Source organism: Fistularia commersonii, chromosome 19, assembly GCF_037954325.1.
Source record: "Fistularia commersonii isolate RoL2024-O1a breed Wild chromosome 19, RoL_Fcom_v1.0, whole genome shotgun sequence".
NCBI lineage: Eukaryota > Metazoa > Chordata > Actinopteri > Syngnathiformes > Fistulariidae > Fistularia > Fistularia commersonii.
In genome coordinates this window covers 14,626,722-14,654,275 of record NC_141302.1, presented here as the reverse complement: position 1 = coordinate 14,654,275, position 27,554 = coordinate 14,626,722, and the positions used below count along the sequence as shown (strand labels likewise).

General features: G+C 43.8%; 5 protein-coding genes across 7 annotated transcripts; 3 read left to right on the top strand and 2 right to left on the bottom strand.

Moving 5' to 3' along the window:
- Positions 1-27: 27 nt before the first annotated feature.
- alpk1 (alpha-kinase 1) lies at positions 28-11,120 on the top strand. 3 transcript variants are annotated; one of them, XM_086165368.1, is made up of 16 exons: positions 28-45; positions 666-746; positions 1,112-1,286; positions 4,523-4,677; positions 4,743-4,941; positions 5,176-5,235; positions 5,883-5,969; positions 6,049-6,125; positions 6,194-6,289; positions 6,362-6,466; positions 7,350-8,922; positions 9,061-9,208; positions 9,286-9,448; positions 9,565-9,751; positions 10,462-10,692; positions 10,799-11,120. In XM_086165368.1, exons 3-15 carry the CDS (start codon positions 1,166-1,168, stop codon positions 10,680-10,682), a joined length of 3,192 nt encoding a protein of 1,063 aa, XP_086021494.1. In that variant the 5' UTR covers positions 28-45; positions 666-746; positions 1,112-1,165; the 3' UTR covers positions 10,683-10,692; positions 10,799-11,120. The 3 variants fall into 3 exon arrangements, with proteins under 3 accessions (XP_086021494.1, XP_086021495.1, XP_086021493.1); XM_086165369.1 differs by lacking the exon at positions 28-45 and having other exon boundaries at positions 1,082-1,286; positions 10,778-10,907; XM_086165367.1 differs by lacking the exon at positions 28-45 and having other exon boundaries at positions 667-746; positions 1,082-1,286.
- A 2,801-nt stretch (positions 11,121-13,921) lies between these two features.
- Positions 13,922-16,043, top strand: LOC147223909 (ependymin-like). Its single transcript, XM_086165370.1, has 6 exons — positions 13,922-14,170; positions 14,307-14,341; positions 14,415-14,549; positions 14,666-14,852; positions 15,582-15,669; positions 15,748-16,043. The coding sequence occupies exons 1-6, from the start codon at positions 14,107-14,109 to the stop codon at positions 15,869-15,871; spliced, it is 633 nt and encodes a 210-aa protein (XP_086021496.1). The 5' UTR covers positions 13,922-14,106; the 3' UTR covers positions 15,872-16,043.
- LOC147223908 (ependymin-like) lies at positions 15,923-18,013 on the top strand. Its single transcript, XM_086166243.1, has 6 exons — positions 15,923-15,936; positions 16,946-16,980; positions 17,066-17,190; positions 17,262-17,442; positions 17,509-17,596; positions 17,697-18,013. The coding sequence occupies exons 1-6, from the start codon at positions 15,923-15,925 to the stop codon at positions 17,815-17,817; spliced, it is 564 nt and encodes a 187-aa protein (XP_086022369.1). The 3' UTR covers positions 17,818-18,013.
- A 156-nt stretch (positions 18,014-18,169) lies between these two features.
- Positions 18,170-20,153, bottom strand: cskmt (citrate synthase lysine methyltransferase). The gene is made up of 2 exons (XM_086166491.1): positions 19,721-20,153; positions 18,170-19,217 (listed from the first exon to the last, which is right to left on the bottom strand). Exons 1-2 carry the CDS (start codon positions 19,800-19,802, stop codon positions 18,508-18,510), a joined length of 792 nt encoding a protein of 263 aa, XP_086022617.1. The 5' UTR covers positions 19,803-20,153; the 3' UTR covers positions 18,170-18,507.
- A 751-nt stretch (positions 20,154-20,904) lies between these two features.
- On the bottom strand, positions 20,905-27,554 carry LOC147223906 (ubiquitin thioesterase OTUB1-like). Its single transcript, XM_086166490.1, has 7 exons — positions 27,443-27,554; positions 25,005-25,066; positions 24,670-24,768; positions 24,419-24,537; positions 23,635-23,719; positions 23,360-23,554; positions 20,905-21,382 (listed from the first exon to the last, which is right to left on the bottom strand). Exons 1-7 carry the CDS (start codon positions 27,525-27,527, stop codon positions 21,185-21,187), a joined length of 843 nt encoding a protein of 280 aa, XP_086022616.1. The 5' UTR covers positions 27,528-27,554; the 3' UTR covers positions 20,905-21,184.

Genomic DNA, 27,554 nt, shown 5'->3' with positions numbered 1-27,554 from the left:
TGAGGAGGTGCAACAATAAAAGCAAGACTTGAGTGCTGCGTTCAGGTAATCCTCAGTAACTTCAGCGATTAAATGTTATCAGACCGGAAATCATTTAACGTGCACGATATTTAGGAGATTAATAATCTCTTTTTCTATCTTTAACACTTTTAAATCACACAATTGAGTTTCCCTTAATTCACATGTCAAGTGTGTTGCGTTCAAGTGATGCAGGAATTGTGTCCGCTGCGTGCGAGGCTCTGACAATACTACAGTCACATTTCATGGAAGAAAAAAACTTCCCAAATAATTATTAAAGTCACTTTTATTCAGAAGTGTAGATATTTCTTTGACATTAAATCATGTCCTTCGCATTTCTCACCGGCCGGACTCAGATACAATATAACATTAACACATGTGCGATGGATGTGTATTAAATTATACAATACTATAATTTCTCAGACGAATGTTTGATTATATTGCGTACGTTTAATTGATTTGCACTGAACAACTGGTAAGAAAATATGATACAGTTGTATTTACGTTTAAAATACCTATATATGAATTTTAAAACAACCGTATACCTCTTAAGTTGTTTTATTTTTCGTAAAGTTAGTTTCAACTGCTCTGAGAATAAATTACACATCTCTCGCCGCTAACTCTTTAAATTACGACTTTTCTGTCAGTACGTGAAGGCAACGTCCAATTTCCGGCCCCGCCCCTTTTCCCTCCCTGTGACTTGGACGAGGAAGTGACAAAGTACCAAGGTAACTCCGGCTTATGTCGAATTAATTCGAATGTTTCGTTTTTTTTTAAAGACGCTAATTTTAATCAAGAAACTGATGTCGTCCCAGCTAAAGGAGGCTTATTTGTGTTTTGAGATTGTCTTCTACATCCTGGCATATTAACGATTCTGTTTAACAATTTAAAGCTGTGAATATGAGACTATTTAATATCATGTGCTGATAGTTCGTAATAATTTCTTGAGCAATAAATGTAAAAAATAATAATAATAGGAATAAGCTCAGTTTTCATTTTCAAGTTGTGTTCACGTTGGGTTTCATTTGGCAACAACTGAGAATCTGTGCCTCCTCTCTCTCAGAGGTTCTCCTCTTGAACCTGTCTTTTGCAGGACAAACAAACAAAGAAAACAGAGTTTCTTAGCTGGAGTATCTGTTCGTGGAGGATGGACAGCCAGGAGACGGAGGATTTACTGGACGGGTGTCTCAAAGCAGCAACGGCAGCAACATCTGGACACCCGAGTCCACACGGCGAGGCGGACAAGCTCCATTACTGCAGTTGCAGAGGTCAGCCACTAGATGGCGCCGTTTACCCCTTTCGACGCAGCCCTTAGATTTTCCGCCGACAGTGGATTTTGGAAAATAATAATAGTCTGTTGTTATTGCAGAGCTCAAATTCTACTGTGCATTAACATAACACAGAATATCATTTGAGTTTTACAGATTACCTAAGTCTTTTTTAGGGAGGTAAAATGGTCCAGGTGTGTTGCCTCTATTGCATCTGGATTCCAAACTTATAAGTCTTCTATTGTTTTAATTTTTGTAAGGTGACCTTAAGTTCAGGAAGGCGTCCATTAATAAAATTATTGAGAATAAATATGATCTTGACTAGAGAAAATGCAGACATACAGATCTTTTGCACATTGTTGTGAGTTATGGGTATAAATATGAAAACATTGAGAATAAAAGAATGAAGGGAATCCAAGTGATAGTGTTGTGCAATGTGCATTCACAGATCCATACTTTGTGGTGCATATTCAGTCATAAACTTCATAGATATTATATACAGCGCAGTGCCAATAGTCATCCAGTTAAAAAGTAACCAGTGATTTCATTGCAATTTCCGGCTGACCGTATATATCTGTCTAAATACCAGGCTAATAAATAAAGGCTACTCACAGTCAGTCCATTTATAATATTAACATTTTACAGTGTTCGCTAATGTGATGATTGATCTCTCCGTGGAAAAAAAAGAACTGATCAATATTAAGGCTCTATCAGAATTGTCCCCAAATCTTGCCGGGAATAAAATAAAAGGAAAATTAAGGACTATAAGGTGACATGATGAGGAGATATGAAAAGGTGGGCATTTAAAGCAAAAGGAGAATTCAGGCGTGTTACACGGACCTACTTTTACTAATACGAGATCAGTTTCTGAGGAAAAGACTGTGGCTACTGAAACACGGCAGCCTGTTTTCCACCGTGAAAAAACAAAAACATCCGTAGTCAAGTTAAGTTGCTCTTCTCCAAAATAAGGAACCGCTTAAATGTTTCCACTATTTCTCAAGAATCCTGAAAGCAATTTGGGTTTCACATGAAAAAAGGTTGGTGGGGGAACCACATAGACTCATAAAAACAGGAAGTGGGTGTGAAATTCTGTTGTTATAACATTATGATGTCTGACAGAGAAATACACTGTTGTGATATTTTTACATCCATCTGGATGAAAGGTCAACTGTGTGTTGACCAGTGAAAGAAAAGAAAAAATCAGGAGAGTGAACTTGAGGGCAGTGTCAGGGAGCGGCCGTCGCACCGCCTACATGTAACATTCATTCATTCATCTTTACAACTTATCCTGTCATTAGGTGAGAGGCGGGATTCAACCCGCCTGTCGACCACAGGGCCACGTATAGAGACAAACACGGGTTTAGTCACTCATTCACTCGCCATATAGATACAAAAAACATTCACGTTCTAATTTACCGTTGCTGTGACAAACAACCATTCACCCTCTCCTTATGTCATTCAGACATTTTCATATCGTAGAGAAATAAAACCATTCACTCTCATACACACATCATAAAGTCAAACAATCATTCACTAATTTAACAGTTTTTGAAGACATTCAACACATTAAACATTAATCACCCGCTCACTATATCACATGTCTTATGAAAACAAAAAACATTCACCTTTCCCTCATTCACATATCTTACAGAGGCAAAACTTTCCAATTTACCATTAGAGATAAATTAGAGATAAGCGACCATTCACTCACTCACTCATTCACACATATAGAAAAAAAATACATTCACCCTCTCACTCTTTCACATCTTATAGAAGATAAAACAGCCATTCAGAATCAGAATACTTTATTGATACCCCAGGGGGAAATTGCTTTTTGTTGAACACAGCTCCTGCTACAGAGTAAAGTAGGGAATAATCAAAGTAGAACTCTATATAAAGAATAAAATTGCAAATAATAAAAGTAAAATAAAAAAAACAGTAAAGATATAAACTGAAATAAATAAATAAAAATAAAGTGAATATGTAGAAATATATGTGAAATAATCTATCCTTTAGTAATCCCTTGTGGGGAAATTGGTTCTCTGCAATCAACCCCTTGTGGATGAACCATGAGCAGGAGGCTCCTGTCCATCAACACTGGCGGACCAGTTAGGGCTTCAGTGTCTTGCTCAATAAAACTCCCGACAGATGAAGAGGAATTTTCCAATGACATTTGCACCACCTCCTGCACCACACCGCACCCAAATGTGATCACACTGATGGAAGGGGGCACCCAGATTTGAACTGGGGACCTCTTGATCTGCAGTCAAATACCACTGAGCTATACCCCCTCAGATTACAATTGCATTTAGTAATTGTGTCTTTTTGTCAGAGTTGTTGTACAATAAAACATATATTGCACAGAAGACAATGGAACTATTGCACATAATGACTCCAATGCCAAGTGTCTGACACCCAAAGTGGGGAGTGGTTTCTTATGGCGCTCGGCGATGCATCGTTGTGGGATCAGTCTGGAACTGAAAGTACCTGACCAGCACATCGTAGATTGGGTTGGTTACAATCTCCAATCTGATATATAGACATACACCTGCTCACGCATTCACACGTCTTACAGGGACGTACAACCATTCACTCTGTCATTTACCCATTGTATAAAGACATAACACACATAAATCACATAAAACATAAATCATCCACTCACTCATTCACACGTTTTATAGAGACAAAAAAAACTCCACTTTCTAATTTACAGTTGCCGAGAGACAGGCAACCATTCCCTCACTCATTCACTCATCATATAAACATAAAACACTCACCCAGTCACTAATTCACATGTGTTACAGAGACATAACATTCACTCTGTCATTTACCCGTTTTTAAAGACTTAAAACACTTAAAACATAAATCACCCATCCTCTCATTCACAAGTCACAGAAATAAAACACATTCACCCGCTCACTTGTTCACATATCTGATAGAGACAACCATTCACTCACTCATTACAGGGACACATAACTGTTCACTCTGTCATTTACCTTTTTTAAAGACAAAAAAAACATAAATAACCCAATCACATATCTTATAGAGACATACAACCATTCACCCTCTCATTCACATTGCATTTAAAGTTATTATATTCAGTTTAGTTTAGTCTCAGTGCAGCGCGTTCATATAAAATGGACAATTCATCATTAAGATCGATCCAAATGACAGTCTGCATTGAAATTTTGAGGCTCACCGCCTGCTTGCTTAAAGAAACGCCGTGTCTCCTGCAGCCTCGCTGTGTGCAGAGCTGGCCTGTCTCCTGCAGGAGGCCTTGGACATGAAGTGGCCTTTTGTGCCGGAGAAGTGGCAATACAAGCAATCAGTCAGCGCCGGCGATAAGACCAACCTGAATGACCTGATCAGCCAGCACCTGCCTCAGCTGCTGGTAAGAAATTACACCCTCGGCCATTTCCCATTGCGGTGTTAGAAATATGTACTCCCTGTTAACAGAAAGTCCTGAAAGCCGCCATCGTCGTCAAGGAGACGCAGGTTGCCCTGGCCGTAATCTTCCTCGTGGATCGCTTCCTTTACTGGAAGGACGAGTCCCGGCGGCTGCTGACGATCACCAGGCTGCTCCACAGAAATCACCCCGAAGCCCCCGTGGCCCCTCAGCTGGTCATTCGACAGGCCAGGGTCTATCTGAACGCCGGTACGGTTTAAGTGCATAAATCCTTTATTTTGGGGTTTATTTTCTGGGTTGCATTCACCGGGCTGTGAGTCTTCAGTTAAGCTGCTGCGTGTTTTTGGACGGCAGGACACAGCGCTAACGGCTGTGTCAGCGTGCCATCCTGTATTATATCAGTGTATCTTAATTTTGTAATGAATGCATTGTTTTTCATTTTATTTTCACATCCTTATTTTTGTGTTGGACAATCGCCCGCAGGAACTCTGCAGGAGGCTGAATACATTCTGAGCAGCCTGATCAACAAAAGCGGGGCCACGGGTAAGTTCCCTGTCACCTGACCCATAGATTTAGCAAAAATCAAGGCCTTAAATGGCATAAAAAAACATGAGATTCAATGTCTAGCCACATTTATATACTCTTGATGGGGAAAAAGCATTATTATTTGCAATTTATTTTGATTAGGATAGATAAGCATTTAATCATTTTGATTGGGAGAGTGTGATGATCCGTGATGATTAACAAGTGGAACCCTTAGATTGGCTATTGCTACGGGCCGGTGTTTTGATGGTGCATGAAGCAACAACACCAGAGTTGGAGCAAAAAGGAATTAAAAATAAATTAAAATAAATGTAAAAAAAAAAAAAATTACAAAAAGCATCAATAATTACAAATAAATATGCATTGATAATCAGACACAAATTCAAATCTATGTGATTCTTTAGTTCTATTGTCACTCAGAATACCATATGTACATATCTGCTACTGATATTGCTGATTGGCAGTGTAAATAAATGTATCTGCAGTTGGACAGGGGCATTACATTTGTTCAAGTGGCATTTAAAAGAGCTTTAAAAAGCATTAAATTCGATTAGGTGATATTTGCAGAAACCCTGTTTAAACTGCACATGCTCTCTGTGATGTTTATCAGTGCTGTCATTAGCATCAAGCTAACCCATGTCAAACAGGCTGCTGGGTGTACCAGTCCGACAGCGACAAGGCTCTCGTGCAAGCTGTGAGCGTCCAAGTGCGAGGACAGATTTTAGAAAAACTAGGTAAAGTGAGTCTTTTGCGCTAAAATTCCACGGCGTCGCAGCCAACTGATGCCGCGTCTGCTTCCGTGGGATGTTTCAGGCCTGTGGCTGGAGGCTGCAGAGCTAACCTGGGCCTCTCTGGTGGGCTACTATGCGCTACCCCAGCCTGATAAAAAGGTGCGTCTTCATCACCGCAGCCATTTGATTGTGAAACTCTTGCGTTGACCAACCATATCGCTTTGCAGGGTATCGGAACATCTCTTGGCATTCTAGCCAACATCTTGGTGTCCATGAACGATGAGGACTTCCACACATTCAGATCCAGTCCACATATTGATTTAGTGAGTCGCGGTGACCTATTATATATATTTTTTTATCACCTGACATAATTGTAATCTAATTGTTCGGGGCAGTCCTTACTTGGGGACGGAAGTCATCGTCTCCTGTCAGCAGCCGAGGCGGCGAGGATGGCGGTGGTGTTCAGCCAGTACACGGCACTCTACGTGTTGACCAACGCGGTAAGAACAACTCCTCAACTCCTTTTTCCAGATAGCCCACGATGACGGCAATGATATTATTCGGTTGACTCAAACTGGTCAGTCGGTTATTAAACGCTTCTCCTGCTGGAGCCGATCCTAGCTGTTGTTGGGCAAGAGGCAGGGTTCAAATGGGAGTATTCTGTCGAATGGCCGAGTATAGAGACATACAACCATTCACTCCATCATTTACATGTCATACAGGCATTCAACGATTCACTTCCTCATTTATTCATCATGTAGATATACAATCATTCACCCTCCGATTCACATGTCTCCAATGAACCTCCCGCATGTGGATGGTGGGAGAAACCCGGAGGAATCCCTCACAGGCAAGGGGTAGAACATTGATACACAGAAAGGCCGTCTGTCCGGAATACAACTTGGGACCTTCTTGGTGCTAACCACATGTAGATGTGAACAGCTAATCAGTTCATGGCTGTATTTCACAACTGGCATGAATGTATGAAGTTATAGGTTTAAACAAGGTGGAACCCTAGACAATAGATCCAACATGGTTGTCCAATAATGACAATAATAATATGGTAGTGACTCCCAAACCCCATGGTTTTGTTAGCATAGATTTTTCTGACCTCTCATCTCTTGGCCCCTGGCCTGTCAGTCATACATCTTCTGCTCCCTTTGCACTCAGATGAGTTGCTGTTTGGTCTTTTCAACAGAGAAACTGTTGTTTCGAATCGTGACGGCAAAAAACAGTTGTTCATTTTGGGAAAGAATCCGGTCGTTTTCGGTTTTAAATCCATCCAATCCTTCCGAAGCGGTTCAGAGACACTGGAGGTGCAGTCCTTGTCTCAAGTTTTGTTTCTTATCCATCCGTCCTTAACAGATTGCTGTTTATTTTTAGGCCATCCAAGGAACTTGTTTGCTGTCATACAGTTTCTCAGTGGAGTGTCCGTCTGCTGAGAGGCATGCCTTCCGCCTGCAGGCCAAGGAAGCTTTCGAAATAGGCCTTCTCACCAAAGCAGAGGGGGAGATGGTCACCAGCAAGCAGGAGCTTCACACCTTCCTCAAGGCTGCGTACTCCCTCGCTGTCACTCACAAATGGCTCGGCGCATCTCCCGAGGTCGTGACCGCAGCACAAGTGGCTTGCCAGAAAGCCTTAGCCCATTTTTATGATTACTGCCATGCAGACACCCAGGAAAAAGATAGTTTTTGTGTCGAGATCATGCAGTTGATCGACCAGGTGAAGGTTCTGCTGCAGGTGGAGCCTTTTCCCAATTCAGATAAGGCTTCTTTTATCCCTGACAGCTACAGAAGTGTCAAAGACCAGTTTGTTAATTTCACTTTGGAGGGTTTCTCAGTGTTAATACAGAGATTTCAGAAGTATCACGCTTCACTCAGCGACGCCTCACAGAAGCACTGCAAAGGAGCCACGGAGCCAATGGACGGAGCAGGGCTCTGCATGACGGCATTTGGGACCACTGTTGGGACACTCAATACAGAATGTAGCACTGAGATGCTAAAGGATGCACAAACAGCGGGCAAAGAGCCCAACCAAAGCTGTCCTTCCACTGAGACCAATGACAATGATTTGGTCAGCAAAGTGGAATCCACTGGTAAAAGCACACAAGGTTACAAAGCACAGAGACCTATGTCTTCCACTTCTGTTTGTACGTCTGACAACTTTGCAGTGATAGAATCTCCGAGTCAGGCACTGGCTAGTACTGAGGACTGTGAGAACAACCTAGCAGGTCAATCAGTGCCGACAACTGGAAACGAAGAAGCTCCCCAATCCTTGTCGCAGCTCATTCTGAGGACAACCTCGAGTTCTCTAAGTAACAGTTTCGGTTCCCTGTCATCTTGGGACAGACTTTCTGCTGATCTGATGTCCCCCACTGATAGAGTACCTCCTGACGCAAAAGGCGGAAGTTTACCAAGCTGCAAGTCATCAGATACGAGTGAGAGCTTCTTTTGGCTTGGGACGCCTGATTCTGGAGCCAGTGATTCAGCACACAATCCCACAGGGACTGTCCAGAATGATAAGTCCAAGCCTGGGCCTCTTGGGATCCCCGATGTAGACCAGAATCCGAACCCTAAGGATGATTCTGCAAATGAAAAACATCTCCCTATGAGCTCTAAGGCTACTCCGAAGTTCAAGCACTCGGCTCCAGATGAGTATCCCACCACTGAGCCTCCCACAGAAAACTCATTTGAGATGCTGGAGATGTATGAGTGCATGAACATAGAAGCCCCTTGCACGAAGGAGGTACCCATCCCAGAGGAGGGGAACCCTCAGTGTTACAGCTGCCTCAACCACGCCACTACAGCTCCTGTTGATCCGGTGAGGCAGTACCTCCTGTCACTGCAGGATTACCAAAGCCTCCTGGCCGGAGTGTGTCATCAGTGTCTGCTGAAGAGGCTTCAAAGTGACAAGCATACATTCCAACTCAAAAAAGACGAATACGAGTCGGCTTACAGTAAGTTCGAACACCTATTATGAACTCAAAGGCTTAGAAATTAATCACAATTCAGAAACGCTATTGTTTGAAAGACAGCAGATTTGGAACCGTTTCCGAGGCCATTGTCCTCTCAACCCTGCCCTCCATCTTTTCTAGATGCCCTCCATTTAAAGTTCTCCAAAGCTTCAGGTTTGTGGACAGCGAGGGAGACCTGCGTTTATATCGGCCAACCCATGAAAAAAAAAGGCAAGCAAAGATCGGCCCTTTGGGTGCAGTTCTTACACCAAGAAGAGCGGTTGAGCAGGTGCGTAGCGAAACGTCCGGGTTACTTTTTCAAGAGGGTATGAAGACTAAGTGACCTTCTGCTTTCTGAATCCTCAGTTACGTCGGAAAAGACTACTTGGATCCAATGCAGATCCAGTTTCACCTGAAAGATGTAGAGAGGCAAATGACGGCGCAGTATTATGTGACGGAGTTCAACAAGAGCCTCTACGAAAAGGAAGTCATGGCTCCGATTTTCTTCATCCCCTCCGAAGCCTTGCTGGTGAAGACAAATCAAACCAAAGAGATGATGATGCCTTCTCATAATGATGTTTCAACTACAAGTACACAAATACAATTGACTCTTTCTCTCCTTCTCTTTGCTGAACTTGGGAGCAGATGTTAAACGGGAACAAGATCGTAGGCTGCGTAACCGTGGAGCCCTACATGCTCGGCAGCTTCGTGAAGCTCACCAACAACAAGGAAAAGAAGAACACCAGCTTACAAGCGACCGAGTACGGCCTCGCCTTTGGACATTTCACCTACCAGTTCTCTGGCCGCCAGGAAATCGTGGTGGATCTGCAAGGTATGACTGTTTTCGTCGCTGAGTATTAAAAAAAAAGCGGCAACTGAGCAATATTTTTATATACGTTGATGTATTACTCACATGGGGGTCTATAGCCAGCACTCGGATCTGGATGGGTTGTTTACCTTCTGCTTGTTGGCTGATGTTGGCGGCTGGTTTACTGAAGAAGTGTTTTCTCTGATGGTCATGTGACCCTGCACACATTCCTTCCTCAGAAAAGGCTCAAGATCTTTCTTTTTGAAACAGCTTATAGTTAGCACAAAGTTAGCAAGCATCCTAGTTATGCTGCCATAGATTTACTCTGCTGAAGGATGATGCACTCCTCCCACTTCTCCTATTCTGCATGATAGTAACATCATATCAACTCCAGAGTTCTGAGATTTCGAATTCACAGGGAGGCGTGATTGATCTCCTGCACCGTCTTGCCACGATTGCCCACCATTCGTGTAACTTTAAGCGCTAATGATATTAGCAGTGTTAGAACATCAGTGCCTCAATACCCTCGTACTCCCTCTGCCTTTACCACATTCTTGCTTTCTATCTCCTCTGTCCTGCTGGTCGAGGCAAAAGGCCTCGTGTTCCTGGTTCTCCTGGGGAATCATTGGGGTTCTGTAGATCATCTCAAAGTGTGGTCCAGACCTGCTGTATGCGGAGTTACATCAGGCAGCTGGGTTGGGATTTGCCGTCATGTACACTCCCTCCGTTCACAGGTTGGGTGACGGACAAAGGGCTGACGTACCTCACCGACCCTCAGATCCACTCCATCAAGACAGCTAAGGGACGCTCCAACTTTGCCGACCGGGGCATCAAATTGTTCCTGGAAGAGCAGCATGGGCCCAAATGCAACAAGACTTGCCAGTTGCTGAAACTCCCCCCTGTTACTGGAAGTTCAGTGCCAGCTCCTCAGAAAAGCCAAAAATCTGTACCCTGACTCATGGAAGGTAAACCAGACCATTTTTTAATTCATAAGTTAAACAAGTGAGCATTGCACTGACTATCTTATCTTATTGCCAAATGATGTGTCAGATGTTTTCATTTCTTCATCAGCTACTCCACTGGAATGCCATTGAACTGGAAAAGTGAAGGAATAGACGCCCTGAGTCGGGCTTGGTGCAGCTGATTTATGGAAGCTTTCAGAGTGCAAACAACTTCTAATGACCGAATATACCTCTATTTTCTTTGTTCTGATTGAGGCTTATCTTTATGCCAGGTCAACACTGGTGACTGGAGAATCAGTTTTAATTGTAATTTAGTAAATTATATTTCATTCATTTAACATTTAATTAATGCCATGCAATATCTGGAAATCATCTGCAAATCTGATGTATATTTTTACTAAGAAAACAGAAATAAAGAGCATCTAAATACTGTCTGGTTCATTTCGGCTGCCTCATCAGGTAAATGTTGGCATGTTGTAACTGAAGATGGCGGAGAACATAAATGTTGTTTTTCTGCCCTCATGCAGGAAAGGGATGTACGAAGGATTCAATGTCAGACGCCATCAAGTTAGTCAGGTTACAGTTCTTTGCACAATATAGTTAGCATTGGTAAATGAGCTTCTTTGACTTTTATCCCAAGAACCTTCAAAAATATAATGATGTGTTTTAGTCATGGAAAACACCCGGTTGACGGTAAAATATCCTTCTAATAAGCAATAGCTGCTGTTGGCCACAGCCACGCCACACAATACTCAATACAACTAACTGTTCCCGCTCACTTCCAGGTAAAAAAAAATATATATATTCCTTGCACCCGAAACCACACCCACGAAACTCCCAGCAACCCCAAAATCATATAGAAAACAAGCATCAACATAAACCCCAACATTCGTGACTTGGTACGATAACAATAATTTCAAATAAATTTTCGTACCGAATCAATTCGTACACAAGCCAGTGGACTCGGTCCACTCGCTCAAGGCAACAGACTCGTCGGAGTCAACATTCAAGATTTTTTATTGTCATGTACGTTGTAAGGATGCAGTGATTCAAACGATGCATTGAAATTCTTGCTTTGTACTAATTTGACATACTAATGCAGTACAGTCAGTAGGTAGATTATTGCACAGTAATAAATTAAATAAGTACTAATAGTAATTAAAAAGGAAATACTAACTGTTTTAAATAAAAGCGGGGAGTACAGTGGCTCTTGTACAGTGTTATACGTGTGGAGTTTAGGAGGCTGACAGCATGCGGGAAAAAAACTGTTTGCACCTCTTTTAGTTCTTGTTTCCAGACTAGTGAAACCTCTACCTTCTTCTTAATGGTTTAATTCGCATGTTTGGTTTTGGCAAAAGTTTTACACGGGATGCCTTTCCTGACGCAAACCTCTGCATTTATCCGGGCTTGGGACCGGCTCAGGGAGACACCGGCCTGTGTCGCCCTGACGCTGCATTCCTGAAACCTCTGATGGCCGAAATATACGAAAATTCGTAAATGTTTTGGAGAAGCGAGAAGGCTTGGTTGGGAGACCAAGTGAGAGGAACTAGTTTTTTCACCCTGCGTCTCCGAGTGCGGCGGACCAGTTTTTCCTGTATGCATGTTATAGTGCGTCCAGTGTATCTGGGATGGTTCTTTCACTTCATTTTGTGTGGGTTCCTCAAGATCTTCCACCAGTCTGTGGTAGCCAGCGGGCTCTTCTTCGCCAAGACCGGTGAAATCAAGAGGCCAAACAAGCGAGTGAGGAAAACTGTCTCAGTGGTTGAACTAAACTTGGACAGTCTTGAAACAATGGCTGAGGGGAGGGTGGAGGACAAACTACCTATCCTGGACAATCACCTTCTGCATGACAAGCTGTGGCAGATGAACAGCCGTTCAGCCAGCGGATCGTCCCATCCCAGTACAGAACCAAACGCTTCACATGTTCATTTGTGTTATTCAAAAGTTTTATGCTGGATACCCTTCCTATCGCAACCCTCTGCATTTATCCGGGCTTGGGACCAGCCGCCCTGAGGCTGCATTCAACTCTGACCAGTGGTAATAAAGGTATTTCTTCATCGTTGGCACTGTTAAATGTTCTTTGATACCTATCCTAATCAAAATCCTTTGTGCTGCTTTTTCCACTATGGGGATCAATAAAGTATTATCTTATCTGAATGTGAGAGCGGTATTGGTGAGACTGATCTGGCCAAGCACTATGACACAGCTAAGTCAACCATCTGTATGTTTCTGAAGAAAAAGATGCGCTTAAAGACAGCTGATGTGGCTAAAGGGGTGACATCATTAACGAAGCAAAAGTCTCGAGCCTTAGAAGTGGAAAAATTATTGTTAGTTTGTATTCATGAAAGACAGCAAGATGGTCTCGTGATGAAGTATTCATGCGAGAAGTCTTTATTTTGGCTGATTTAGTTAAAAAAAACACTGATTAAAAGTGCTGGTAAGAAGAGGAAAAACACCAGAAACAAAGTAATCATTAAAGTTATCTTTAATTCCTTTCTGTATTTTTGCCAAAACAAACCCATATAAAGGTTTCAAAAGAGTGACATGTCACTGACATTTCGGTTCATCAACAGAGTCAAAGAACAAATTCAATTCGTAAGCCGAGTTTCTACTGAATATAATTTATATATTTTGGTTCACTGACTTGCACATATTGAATTTTTGTTTGTACAGCTTTATAAAACATGAAGTTCTTCACCCAATTGGCCCATGTGAACTATGTCACTTGAGTGAGTGAATCAGACTAGCCCAGGTCAACAGAATGAACCCAGTTTACCACCACTAGTTAATAAGTGCTTGTGTTTAATGATGAGCAGCTCAACTTAAAAATATTCATCCATCAGGGAGCTTTAGAAACTGCTCAGGGGAAGAATTCTGCTCAAAAATTCCGGGGCCACTTCTTCTCCCAGGTACCATTAAACTATATCTGCCACTCCATCACATATAAAATGCTAGTTATATAGCAACTGTGGCAAATAAAGACTTCCTTTACTATCCTATAAAAAGGATCTGATGAGTTTTGGTATGCGCTTATATCACGGCAGACACCTCTTACAGATTTGTTAGTTGAATAATACGAATATTTTGATTACGTGGTGTCAATTTGTGTGTAATTGGAGCACAGGTAAATCTCATGACTTTGTCGCCACACCTCCAGACCATCTGACTTTCGCGTCATCACCTGCGAGTCCCGTGCTCTGACATTTAGTCTACAGCAGCCTCGTTCAGACCATTGGATTCCCTCTGTTGTGTTTTTCCTATCTAGATGTGGATCAGATAACTTCCTTTCAAGGGCCTGGCCGGGGTGAAACGTAAAAGCTGGAGGCAGGACTTTGTTCCAGAGCCAGTGACTCTGTGTTTATAAGGAAGAGAAGCAGCACTTGCCGGTAAACCCCGGCAAACGAGTTGCGAGGAAATATGAGACTTCTGGTTTTAACATGTGTGCTGGCAGCCTGCTCGGCCCAGAGGCCCTGCCCTTGCAGTAAGTGCTTTTGTTTGTTGGTATACACAAATCAGGATGTTAACCTTGATGTAATTTGCTGTCTCAATTCAATTAATTAAATGTATACAAATATGCATTTTTACTGTAAAATTGCCCTCTTTCTCTGAAAAAAAAGCAAGCCCCTCTCTATTGACTGGCGCCCTCACCATGGTAAGTGACAACAAGCAAGTGTGTGTGTGTTAGCGACGAAGAACACACACACACACACACCTTGTATCCACAGTCCACACAGAGCGAGGAGCTCTGGACTTACGCCCTCTACATGTACGACGCGCTGGGAGAGCGGATACGGCTCTATGAGATCGGAACGTACAAAAACACCAGCTTCACCTATGACGTCCTGCTGCTCTACAAGGAGGTGAGAAGGTTCCACGACCAGAACGGTCCACTCTCAGATGACTGATACAGATCCTGATACTGCAAGTCACGTCATCCTCACTTATTCCGAATCATGTGGCGACGTCTCCGGATCAGGGTGTCTTGTATGAGATCGACAGCGAGGAACAGACGTGCGTGAAGCAACCGCTGAAGATGGACTTCCACCCCTTAGCCATCCCGAAGAACGCCTCCCTGCTGGGGCAGGCCGTGCTGGGCAGCTCCTCCGGGCCCGGGCAGGGGATGCTGGTCAACACCTGGAGCGGAGAAGTGCCGCCTGACAGAGGTGAGGGGAGGGAATGACCGAGGGAGGTCCTTTTTGCCGTCACATGTGACAGAACAAATAAGTACAATGGGTTTTATCTGTATTCAAAGTGAAAGTGATTTTGAAAAAAAAAGGAATTGATTTCGTTACTTCAGACTGTTTGGAAATCTACAACCCTTTTTTTTTTTTTTTTACAAATGTTAATAAACAGCTAATTAATTATAGCATTCATTCATCAATTTTCTGCTGCTGCTTATCTAGCAGTCAGGGTCATGGGGGGGCCGAAGTGGGTCAGAGAGAATATTGTGATAAGATTCTTACTGTTCTGTAATGTAATTACAAAAACAAAAATGTCATACATTCTGGATTCATTACAAATCAACTGAAATATTGCAAGCCTTTTATTATTTTAATATTGCTGATTATGGCTTACATCTTAAGAAAACTCAAAAATCCTATCTCAAAATATTAGAATATCATGAAAAAGTCATTTTTGTTTTTTCAATTGCATTACGGAAGATAAAGAACTTTATCACAATGTTCTAATTTTCTGAGACAGTCCTGTATACTTTATTACATTAAATATTATAGATTATATCTTCTTACATTAATTATATAATCTGCATGACCTCATTAGCAGTGGATATTGATCAAACTCGTTATTTGATCGACATGCTTCAGAAACACATTGATTCAAATTGTCGCTTCAATTTCTCAAGTTTTTGTTTTTCTTATAACCTCCATCACCAGAGAAGTACATGATAACCGTTACGGAGTTCGGATGCATCCCTGTTTCCTTCGTTTACCACGACAAGCGGTTTGGATGGACCTTGACTAGGTAAGCGTGCGTCACATATCTCATATTGATTTGTGATGGGAAAGCAAAAAAAAAAGTCCATCTTTTTTTTCTTTTCAGCTACTTCAACAACGTGATTGGCATGTCCGACCCCAACGTGCTCTTCCCTCCCAAGTTCTGCGAGAACGCCATGAGCCGAAAAGAACCAGCGGACTTTTTCAGCGTGCTGATGACCAAGAAGTGAAGATCCCGAATCCCGGATGCCCTGGAGCTTGACTTATTAGCGCTTCCCTAAATGAAAGCGGCGACGTAAAAGAACGGAAAACCGTTTCGTTTCTATGGCAAGAAACTATTTGAATGAACATGTACTGCCTCAGAATGTGATTACAAGTGAATAAAGATATAATAACCTCGGACCGCTTATGTGTCTGTGAGTGTTTGTGTGTGATTGCGTGTGTGCGTATAGGTGTGTTTCCATGGCGCCGAATCACAACCCAGTTGTCTGATGATACTTTCCATGTAGAGCAAGTGTGGACCACACTGTTTGAGATGATTTACAGAAACCCACCGTTCCCACAGGAGCAAGAACTTGGATACAGAAAAGATGAAAATTCAAACAGCCTTCTGCCTCAACCATTAGGGGGAAAAGAGTGAGACAGAGACAGGGGCGTCCTAACCAGCCTTGTCTTTTTGGGTCTGTAGCCTCGTTTTTGACTGTTGAGGGACACTAAGATTTAGACCTTTGGGTCCAGAGGGAGCATTTAGTTACCGAGCTTTTCTTCTGTGGTGCCAGCTTCCAAATGACCCTCTTAATTTAAGAAAAGGCTCAAAACCATTCTGGTCCAGTCTCGAACAGACACCAGACCAGACCTTCTTTACAAAGAAAGTGTCAACAAACTAATTTGAAAAGACATAAAATCTTGACTTCGCCTTCAGTTTAAACTCCTTTACATAAAACTATAAATAAAAGAGTACTTATGCATCCCATCAATTTTCATTCCTTTTGTGTGAACCTTTGTTATGATTTTTTTTCTAAGGATCGGGAGGAACTTGCCAGCTTTTGGCAGCGGGAGATTCCCTGAAAACCTGGCAAAAGATCCAGACCAGAAGCCTGATATATATATATATATATATATATGTAAAGTGAGTTGATAGACGTGCACTCGCTCTGAGGACGACATGAGGCGTCTCGTAGTGTGTGGGTCGTGTGTGTGTGTGTGTGTGTGCTGCCTGGCGCAGAGAACTTGGACTATCAGTCTGCTTTGGATGAGATGTGATTCAAAGGCTCTTTTTCTGTCGACCGCCTCTCCCCCAACAGCATCACCGCCACAGCTGACTGGCAGCCTCCTGATGGTAAGTCCTGTGCTTTAAGGTCATAGCCTGTACTGCTTATTACCGTTCTCTGAATAAATCGGGTTTCTTTCCAATATTTCACAAGGTGAGGACCTGGGGGTGGTTGCCAAATTCAGCTACAGTGCCCTGCTTCAGCGCGTTTACCTCCGGGAGATTGTACTTCTCAAGAACAAGACCCTAGACATTAACATCTTCCTGCTCTTCAAGGAGGTAAGAAGAATCCTGGCACCAGGAAGCCATGGATTAAGATGATTTGAAGCAGAAAGCTCTCTGCCCTCCAGGGTGTCATGTTTGAGGTCAACAACAATGGTGAGAAGCCACCACGCAGCGAATTCCACCCCCTGGCAATCCCACAAGACGCTTTCCTGATGGGGCAGGCGGTGCTGGGGGTCACATCTGAGGTCGGGTCGGGGCTCACGGTCAACACCTGGGTCAGGATATACAAAACTGTTCAGGAACCCGGTGAGCGTCTCAAGTGGTCGGGCCTGGTTCGCTTCGCAACCAGGTGACCTTTTTTCCTCCCCACAGTGAGATACATGACCATAGACACCGCGGTTGGAAGTGTCCCCATCAGCACCCTGATCAACGTCCAGAGCAAGGACTGGATCCTCGCCTGGTTAGTACACCCTCCTACAAGCGGCTGCTCTTGTCTATTCGTTCTCGTTCCTGCATTGTGTCTTTTCTGAAAGCTATGATTTCTTTCTCTGATATTACAGTCTTTCAGTTTCTTTAACAACGTCCTGGGTATCCAGGACCCCCGTTTTCATCCCCCCATCTTTCTGCACGGAAGTCCGGCTGGAGCAACAAGACCCTGTGACCTTCTACAGCATCTTCTGAGAGGTGTCTGCTTTGTAACACCATGATGAGAGTGCAAAAAAAAAATCAAATCCTGAAACTCCAGTTTGTCATTGCTCGCAGCACGTCCTCAATTTGATGCAAAGGTGCACATAAAAAAAAAAAAAACAAAAGCAAGTAGACCTGCTGTAAATGCCATTTTTAAAGAAATAAAATTCAGAGCACAGCTAGGTAAAAAACTTTGAGACTGCTTAGAGTATGCATCTGAATTTTCTGACTGACCTTTTTTTAGGGTCCGTACATACAATGGGTAAAAAAAAATAATAATTCAAAGTTTGCTCTGGAATAAAAGTTTAGAGAAGGAAAAAAAGAATCAAGTATGCATGAGTCCACTGTATTTTGCACAGAGCGTTTATGGAAGCCATGATTTAGTATCTTTTTACAGAATACACATGCATTTCCATGCCACAGGTCTCTCATTGTATCATATCTTAGCCAGCACACAGGTGTGCAGCGGGGCTGTGGCCAATCCCAGGTGAGACACATGATTTAACCCGGATTGATCGCCAGTCGATCAGGAGGCCACGCAATCACTCATTCACACTTGTGAGTTTATCCTACCGAGTGAACGAGACAGTACATCTACTGGCCACTAGATGGCAGTCATCAACAAGTCACCGCCTCTGAGCTCCTGGAACAGCGAAGAAGCACACTCTCAGGATGAAGAAGAATTTAGTCAAGGTCTTTGAGAGGCGGAGTTATGGCTGGGAGAACAGGTTGAGGGGTCACTTGGTAGCAGTAATAACACACTCCTCTTAGTTCCCCAACTTCCTGTACAGTTACGTCCGCCGCCATGGCACCCTTCTCCTGGGTTTCAGTCTCCAGCCACAGCAGCCTGGCATCGGGGTCCTCGTCAGAAAACTGGAGCAAGGTCCCGGAGCTCCGCAAGACCTTCAGACATTGCTTCATCACCAGGCCGGCCTTGCTTTTCCCCTCCTTGGACCGCAGCAAGGCATCTGTGGTGCCTTTGTCCACGATGAGGTCCAGACTGCCCGTGGCAAAGCGTTCATGCATCCGTGTGCAGTCGAGCTCCACGAACTCTAGCGTGGAGCGAAAGCTGTGAGGCTGGAAGGCCGTTGCCCGGGCATATTCCCGCATTAGGCTCACAGCCACGGGGGAAAGATCGGCGCACGTGACCTGGACAGTGTGAGGGGAGTGTCTGTATATGCAGGGGCCCAGAGCAGAAGTGCCACAGCCCATATCCAGGACCCGTAACGGGGAGGCTGGGTCTGACCCGGGCCGTAATAGGGGCATGATAATGTCTCGAACAGAGTCAAATCCAAAGAACCACTCGAAGTTCTTGAAAGCGGCCGTTCTGCTGCTGTTCTCGGCATAGAAGCGGTCCCACGTCGCTTTCTTATCCATGTTCTCTATAAGGTCAGCTTTATACAATAGGACAAGCAATATTATTACTTGGGGGTAGGTAACACCACTCACCACGTTGGTGCTCATATATGTTATTTATGACAAATGGCATAAATACTAAGCATGAATCTGTTTGCATACGCATTTTCCTCAAATATATCTCCATCACAACCACTATAGCCACCTGCTGCCCTCTGAGAGCTTTTTCAAACTTATGAACTTGTCCGAATTCAGCTTGTCGAAGTTTTTTAAAGAACACTTAGACAAAAAATAACTGCAGATGAGAATTATGTTTTTTTTTGTACGAAGGAAAGGGATGTCTAAGAGTCAAAAACACCTGTGTGATGAAAGGTGTGTGTCATCAGGGCATCGCAGCTAGTTTAATTTGTTATGCTAGCTTGTTGCTAAAATTAGCCACCACGGGTACGAAGTTAGCTTGTAGCCTACACGGGGCGCTTCGAAAAGCGCTGAGAAAAAAAACTCAAACTATAAACAACGGCAACTCTGACTTTAGGCTTACCTGTAAGAGAGGAGTGATACCGCACAAATGTTGCCCATATTCTCCTGCTCGTCTCCGTCAACGACTTTGACAAAGTGGCCATTTCTACCCGGCGAGTTTGGCACCTATCTTTGTGCCCACGGTAAGAGGTCTCACTCGAAGGATGTTGAGATTCGAGCTCACAGGCAGGAGGTCCGGAGGAAGACCAGAGGTTTATGTATGGAGGGAGGGAGGAGAGGTTAGTTGCTCTGAGAAAAAAGGATGAAGAAGGGTGTCAGAAAAATAAATCATGTTATTGTCATTTAAATTATTATTGACCAGTTTTTGCCAGATGGATAGTGATCCATTACAGAATAATCTGCATATTCAAGAAAAAAAAAATAATATTGAGTTTTGTGGAGCCTGCAAGGTACAAAAAAAAAAAAAAGACTATAACAATCCCATGTATCACATTACCTGCAAAAAAGCAGTAACTATGGAAATTTGGGTGAATTGTTTATTTAAATGGGAATTTACTCATTTTGAGTGAATTATATATCAGCGTGAAACACACACACACACACAGTACAGCGGTGTAGCAGCTGGGCCTCAAAGAAGATCCCTGGTTGAATTCGGGCAGGGGGGCCTTTCTGTGTGGATTCTCCATGCTCTCCCCGTGTGTGCGTGGGTCTCTCCGGGTTCATCCCTGTCCAAAACCAGAGACCCTAACTTTTCCAGACTTGTGAGCGAGCGGGTGAATTGTTTTATATCTCAAAATGTGGCCCTGTGATCAATCCAGGATGAAGCCTACCTCTTGTCCAATCACAGCTAGGATAGGCTCCAGCACCCCTGCAACTCCTGCAAGATAAGAGGTATAGATAATTAATCATTTAAATTTCTGTAAAACCTCAAACTTCGAATTGCACGGCAATTTGACTGAAATCACAAGAAACGTCTGATCTCAATTTGTGCCTTGAATTAATTTCTGTTAATTTCTGTTCTACACCTACCAAAACTGGAGGAAAACTCTACATGTTAGATAAGACAGTATTATTAGGGGGGGAAATAAGAGACCAGATAAGATGTAAATCCCTTTAATAAAACTCAATGAAACGCAGTGTAACAAAGGAAAAGAGTCCAACGTAAAGCAAGTAGATAACATTTACAACCACGAAAGAAAAAAAAAAAACAACCTGTACAACTCTAAATGCCTGGAGTCACTTCTATTTTTCCAAAGATTTTTATTTAACCATCTGATGACTGAAGGTGGAGGGGGGGGGGTCGGGGGGGGGGGGGGGGGGGGGGGCATGAATTGTGATTCAATCTTTTTTTTGTTTGTTTTCTTCCTTATTTTTTCAAAGTAATGAGTGTAGTCTCATACACAGACGTATGCTTCTTCAACTTGGCTGCTGAAGTTTCTTTTTTTTCTTTTTTTTTTCTCCAAACCAGCTGCTGTTGCCATCAACAGCGGCAGGCTGATGAGGTTGTCTGTGGCCGCAGAGTGCGTTATTTGTACAAGATGTCATAGTGGCCGGGTCTGTAGAGGAGGAAGATGCGAGGGTCGCCTCCTTCGGGGAAGACGTGGTGGTTGACTGTCCCTCCCTCTCCTCTGTCCATGTACTCCACCAGGATAGATACGTTCAGGGCCTGGGCCAAGGCGATGATGTGAATGTGGTCGCTTTCTTTAGACATTGGCTCTACCTCCTATCAAGGGGGAAATAAAAGGGCATGGTTAACTTATTTACACACGATCTCAGACATGGGACTTGAATTTGTTTCACATATTCAGCTCTGTTAATTGGTTTTCTACTGAGTTGTGATACCTTAGAGCGCAACCATGGCGCCCGAAAGGACTCCATGCGCTCCTTCTATTCCTACATCAGCAAAATCGCCAGGACTTCACATTCTACCTCCTGCACAGGATGGGCCGACTCTGTCCCTCTCTCTCCATCACAGAAATACTTGCTTGTTCCTTCAAAATCTCCGGACTGACTTCACTCCTGCCATAGTGGAGTGGAGCCTTTCCTCTGCTGACCTCAAAAACTACAATATGTACAAAAATTGCCGCTACCTGCTCCAAAGACTACATCGCCCCCGTCCACCAACAGCTCCACTGGCAACAGCTCCACAGGCGCCCTGTCTGATATTGTATACAGTACAAACTCCTCATGTTCCCCTAAAAAGCCCTCAATAACCTTACCTCCGACCTTCTCCGCTACCATCCCCCCCTCCAATCATTTCCAACCACCCGACCCCCGTCACCAGAAGTGAACACCTAACCACGAGGTGCTGTGCCTTTACCACTGCTGCCCCCAACCCCATGAAGTTTCTTGTCACCGAGATATCAGATCGGACTCTTTCTTGACTTTCAAACCATTTCTGGGGCTTCACCTCGTATTTCGTGGCTACGTGCCCATCTCCAATAAATTTGTTAAGAAAGTCTGGTTCCATCATTCAGATGTATGGCATTTGCAATGTAACAAATTTGGCGTGGAAACCAGTTGCATAGCTCATGGCTATCTTGTAATGCGGCACTATATGAGGAATGTGCATTGTTTACGTTCGCTAAGTGAACGCCATGTTTGTTTGTGCTGCATTATGTTTTAGAATTACTATACAGGGTTTATGTCGTGGATTATGATTTGACCACTGTGTTATGCCACCCATACATCGTTAGACTTTCTAGAGAGTTGGAAAAGACTCATGGAAAACTATCATCTCACACTTGCTCACATCTAAAGATCAGTTTTTCAGGTTTTTAGTCTGAGTGAAATTTTACAAACACTGTTCATCCTGCGGGGTCACTATTTACAAGACTACGACTCATTCTTTAAGCATTTATCCACAGTGCAATGTTTCACGGGGTATTTGCAGAGCCTCCACTATTTCAGTCCATTCCCTTTCCTTCTTCCCTCGGCAGGGATACATTCGTGGGTTCACAGCATCCGAGCCGGGCTGTTCTGCCCACAGTTCCACCATCCGCTCCTCTTTCTGGATGCTCCATACTGATCAGGACCGTCTTCTCAGTTCCCGTTCATCCATTTCACCAACAAATACCGTCTCTGCTGCCAATACCACTCTGGCGACTGTTTGTCTACCGGCTTTACTGTTTCTGCTAATGTTGTAGCTCATCTATTGATTGTTGGTTATGCTATGTCACTGAAAAGACTGAAAGTCAGAGACAAGGGGATGATGTCATCTAAAACAGCTCAGATTACCACCAGTGCACTGCAACTTCAGTAAAATGCCTAAAATTTCCTTCTGACTTTCAGTTTTTAGGCTGCGACCATGAAAATCTTTTGGTGCAAGCCCTGCATTAGTGTAGGTGAGTGAACTCAAAGTGAAGTCAAAAATTTGATGCCCAAGCAGGTGCGTGCCTGAACGAAGGACGAAAATGATGCCCGTACAGTCATAACTTTGCCTGTCAGCGGATTTCTCGGCCCGATCTATCAACACACTCCTCCAGTGTTCAAGGTCTTTGTCCACTGAGGTGATAATTCAAAATACAAACTTGTCCTTCATATCCACGGCCCTGTCGCCTTCAATGACACTCGCCAAGGTGATGACTCACTATTCTATTAAAGACTGTCTCAGGAGAAAAGTGGTTTCAAGACCCAGATTTTTTTTTTCTCCTGATGAACTAGAAGATAATTTTAAGTTCATCAAAATAAAAAACGCTACCTGCTGACAGAACTCTTTGACGGAGCGTCCTCCCTCGATGAAGTGCTGGAAGAAAGCCTGCTCTCGCTGCAAGTAGCCTGAGGTCAGCAGCCGCAGGTACACGACCACGTAGTCGGACACATTCTGGTCATTGAAGGAGCTTAGGAGCTCCTGCAGGCTCGGCTGTTTCTTACACAGTTCGATCAGGTCCATGAACTGAAAGGATAGAAAGTGCTTGCATCAACTGCGTGGAACTACAGAGTCTGTGTTTCTTCAGTGTTTGAGCAGACACTCACGGTGTTGTGAAAGTCTTCAATGGTGAACTCGGTGAAACCCTCGTTGACCAGGTCCAGTTTGCTTTTGCCTGCGACTGCTTTGAACCTGTCCAGGGAAGGAAGCATATATTTCTGGTGAGGCGGCCTGCACAGCTTGATAAGACCACAGCTATAACGGTTTCCCTGTGAATCAAAGTGAACGTACAAAGCGGGTCACTGTCTTGTTGGGTGACTTATTGAACATTTAGAAGCGCGAGGGAGACACTCACAAGCACCGCACTGGGGTGGGAAAGAAGAACGTATGAGTGCCTGCCCCTCCCGAGTCCATCGGAAGGCTCGCAGGTGACTGACAATGAAAGTGAATTCTGTTACCTCAGCAAGACACCACTCTTTTCCAGTTACTCAACCCCTACCCCCGATGAGTGCCCAGCGGCATCATCACAGTGACGGCAGAATAAACATTTACAGGACAGTGTGATCGGAGCAGATTTGCTGTTAGTTAATCAATCACAGATTGTGTCATGGGTCGTCAAGAGGTGGCGTAAAGTGAGCTTCAGCGGCCTGATCAGGACGTCAGTGCCGAGGAGCACCTTGACGAAGACACGCACCCTTCCTAGTTCAACAGCTCAATAGCCGGTGACCGTGGGGCCAACAGACGTGCCTGCACTTGTCGGGCACACAGGAAAGCAGTGCGAATTTACGTCAGCCACGAGCGGGCAGGTCGACGCCAGACCGGGAGGTGTATTCAGGATGACAGCACTGTGAGACAGAGTCAACAGACCAAGAGGGTACGAGAGACACTCACTTCTGTAGCTCCTTGCTGTCATCTAAAAGGGACTCGAGATGCGCGAATCCAAATGCTCTGTAGAAACAATTCCCATCCGGTCTCGTCTTGCGAATGTATGAGTATTTTTTGTACAGGTCCTGCAACAACACAAAGGGAATAATTACACTGAGTGACGATCCAACGGGTAAACAAAAACTCCGCGTGCAGTAGGGCAATGCTGACAGAGGAAATTCGCCCTCACAAGGGTGCAGTGATGCTGTTTGACTGACCTTGATCTTGAGCTGATAAACAGTGTCTTCCTCAGCATATTCCCTCTGCAGCACCGACAGGTTCTGTCTGTCCGACACCAATGGGTTACTGTTGGCTATCTAAACACGGACACACACGTGGGGAAAAAAACAAAAGCGCGCTTTTGAGAAACTTCACTCATGGTTGACTGTCCTGACCGGAAAAATAAAAGTAAAATAAAGACATCAGTATCTTATTCTGTATGGTGAGTGTATGAGTACCCCGCAGTATTCCGGAATTTTTTTGCTCAAAGGCGGAATGCAGTCGAGCAATCTTTCTGTGTTCGCTGTACAAATAAAACAAAAGGATTCCTCACCTCCTGTTGAATTCTGTCCTGTTGAGCAATTATCGCCTCATCATACGCGAGGCAGTTGACTCCTGGGAAAAATAGATGAGAAAACATCATAATTTGGGTTTCACATACTGAGAGACAGCACTGCATGGCAAGCGGGAGGTTCAGGCCATGGGATTGGTGACATGACGTGTTCAAAGCATATGCATTAAATAACCTACATCAGATTATGACCAGCTGCTATGGCTGCAAAATTGCAAATTAAAAACTTTATTTTAGAGGCCAACCTCAAAGATCAGTTGGCCAATCTTAACAACTCTATACAAAACTAAGGGCCAAAATTTGGGGATATTTAAATAATATAGAGGGGTGGCTGTGGTATCCATCCAATTTGAAGGTTGGCTGTTCGATCCCTGGCTCCACCTGTCTGCATGTTGAAATCTCCTTGGGCAAGACACTGAACCCCGCAGTTGCTTTCCAAGGCCTGGGGAGTTCCTTGCATGGCATCAGTATGTTTATGAAAGGATTAATGTAATCCAGTGAAGTGCTTTGAAAACTGTGCACGTCAGTGCAGCCCATTTTTATTTAGTCAGTTATTTCTACAGTTAACTTTATTCTATTCTACACTTCGAAGAATCTATACATGTACACTTGTGTACATACGCTTTAAAAATACTGATTTGATTAATTATATCGGATCAAATGTGTTGGTGTCTTTATATTAAAATGCCAAAAAAAATGGATTGGTAATCAGAATACGCAACATCTCAAGATACTTAATTGTTTCTTTTTTACCCATCTAGGCAGTACCAACTATTTAACACTTGGACTTGCCAGCCATCCACAGCTGTTATTTCTTTTGTATATACCGTTATCAATTTTTATCCTTGTTGGTCTACCTCCATTCACATCTTTTTATTTTTGTCATTGCTATTGTTACTGTTTATGTTCTTATCCTTGTTGTTTTGGTTGTCTGTTTTCACCCTGGCTGTCTTCGCTTTTCCATTCTGTTATCTATTATTATCCTTGATGTTGTTGTTGTTCAGTCTGCTGTCTATTTATTTGTGAATGTATTTTGCTACCTTTTAATTGTTTCTCTACTTATACCCAAATATATTGATACTGTAACTGTTGCGCTGCTGTGACAATGGAATTTCCCCTGTGAGGATCAATGTAGCATATCTTTATTATCTTACCAAAGCCATTGTGTATCAAGTCAACTTTAATCATGATACTGTCACCTCTATTAATATTAGCAATAATAGATCATTTGTGTCCGTCCATACTCGCTCAGTCTCTATCGCACTTGCTTCTAAGTCCGTCTCCCTCTCTCTCTTTTTACCCCAACCGGTCAAGGCCGAAGGCCGCCCACAATGAGCTGGGATCTGTCCGAGGTTCCCACACCTGTTAAAAAATGCAGTGTGCCCTCGCCGCCGTCACCAAGCGCTCACTCCTGTGGGCTTGTTGGGTTTCCATAAATGATTCTAACTGTGGTCCAGACCAACTTTGTTGTGACTTGGCTTTACGTTCAGTTAATATAATTGCTGTCTCACACTCATGAGGTATAACACACACTGTGGTTGCACAACCCAAACACACACTGTGCAATCGTTTGACACAAAATCCTATGCTATTCGTTAGATATGCAACGCTGGCGATTACTTTCTATCCACATACGGTCTCCTCTGGTGACATGCTTTGGATTCCACACCGCGTCCACATGTATGCCAAATCGGAGGCATCTCACTGAACCTTAAAGTTACATGGTAATGTTTTCCTGGTGGCAGGGCGAGTTCAAGGTCGTGAACACTTAGTCGGTCGATTCTCGAAATTCTATTTTGGTTGTTTGGTCTCTGCACGTTACCCACCGTTATCCGCAGGAGAGCCGTTTCTGGCTTGGAGAAGCGACTGTAACGTTCACACAAAATTCTGGCATTATACAGCATTTTGGATTAGCGTTTTGGGGGCTCTAACGTCCCTGGAAGGATCTATCACATCATTGCAAGTTCACAGAAGCGTGAACACAAGTTGTTATCACGGCGCAGGCTAACGCCTGTCAAGCTAACGTCCAGTCGGGGCTAGCTCCGGGGCTACATGAAAACAACACAAATTCGGCTGCCGACGAACATCGACGTTTAAGCCACCGAAGCGAGACTGTCATGTCTTTATTGGCAAGTATATAGATTGTATTTCTTCTTAGGTACGACTCCAAGGGGGTGTCAGTTACTGCGGCTCCGTCTGTAACTAAACAAGCGTTTTTTTCTTTGTGTAGCGACGGTTGCATGCTAACGTGAGGCTACAAGCTATGGCCTCTCTCGTCGCTGCGCGTTGGGACGCCTCCACTCCGAGCGGAGCGACAACTGGCGGACGGAGCGCCCACACGGGTGGATATAAACCCCCTCCGGCGTGGGACTCGACCGCACCGTTTAACCGATGTCCGGCGAGGTAACGGTTTCTCTCACCCTCCATCTCTCCCTGCGACGTTTCCTGCTGCTCTTCCGCCATCTTAGTTGTCGGGATCTGTTTCCTCTCGCGGCGTGATCTCATTCATTGCACACTTCCGGGAGAAGTTCG

Coding starts and splice junctions, on each gene's coding strand:
- LOC147223909 (XM_086165370.1), top strand. CDS start 14,107: ATGAGACTTCTGGTTTTAACATGTGTGCTGGCAGCCTGCTCGGCCCAG. Junction 14,171..14,306: donor CCAGAGGCCCTGCCCTTGCA/GTAAGTGCTTTT, acceptor CTGAAAAAAAAG/CAAGCCCCTCTCTATTGACT. Junction 14,342..14,414: donor TGACTGGCGCCCTCACCATG/GTAAGTGACAAC, acceptor TTGTATCCACAG/TCCACACAGAGCGAGGAGCT.
- alpk1 (XM_086165368.1), top strand. CDS start 1,166: ATGGACAGCCAGGAGACGGAGGATTTACTGGACGGGTGTCTCAAAGCA. Junction 6,126..6,193: donor TACCCCAGCCTGATAAAAAG/GTGCGTCTTCAT, acceptor ATCGCTTTGCAG/GGTATCGGAACATCTCTTGG. Junction 6,290..6,361: donor CCAGTCCACATATTGATTTA/GTGAGTCGCGGT, acceptor TGTTCGGGGCAG/TCCTTACTTGGGGACGGAAG.
- LOC147223906 (XM_086166490.1), bottom strand. CDS start 27,527: ATGAGATCACGCCGCGAGAGGAAACAGATCCCGACAACTAAGATGGCG. Junction 25,067..27,442: donor GTCGCAGGGAGAGATGGAGG/GTGAGAGAAACC, acceptor TATTTTTCCCAG/GAGTCAACTGCCTCGCGTAT. Junction 24,538..24,669: donor TTTATCAGCTCAAGATCAAG/GTCAGTCAAACA, acceptor GTGTTGTTGCAG/GACCTGTACAAAAAATACTC.
- cskmt (XM_086166491.1), bottom strand. CDS start 19,802: ATGGCCACTTTGTCAAAGTCGTTGACGGAGACGAGCAGGAGAATATGG. Junction 19,218..19,720: donor GTATCACTCCTCTCTTACAG/GTAAGCCTAAAG, acceptor TATTGTATAAAG/CTGACCTTATAGAGAACATG.
- LOC147223908 (XM_086166243.1), top strand. Junction 16,981..17,065: donor TGACTGGCAGCCTCCTGATG/GTAAGTCCTGTG, acceptor ATATTTCACAAG/GTGAGGACCTGGGGGTGGTT. Junction 17,443..17,508: donor CAAAACTGTTCAGGAACCCG/GTGAGCGTCTCA, acceptor TCCTCCCCACAG/TGAGATACATGACCATAGAC.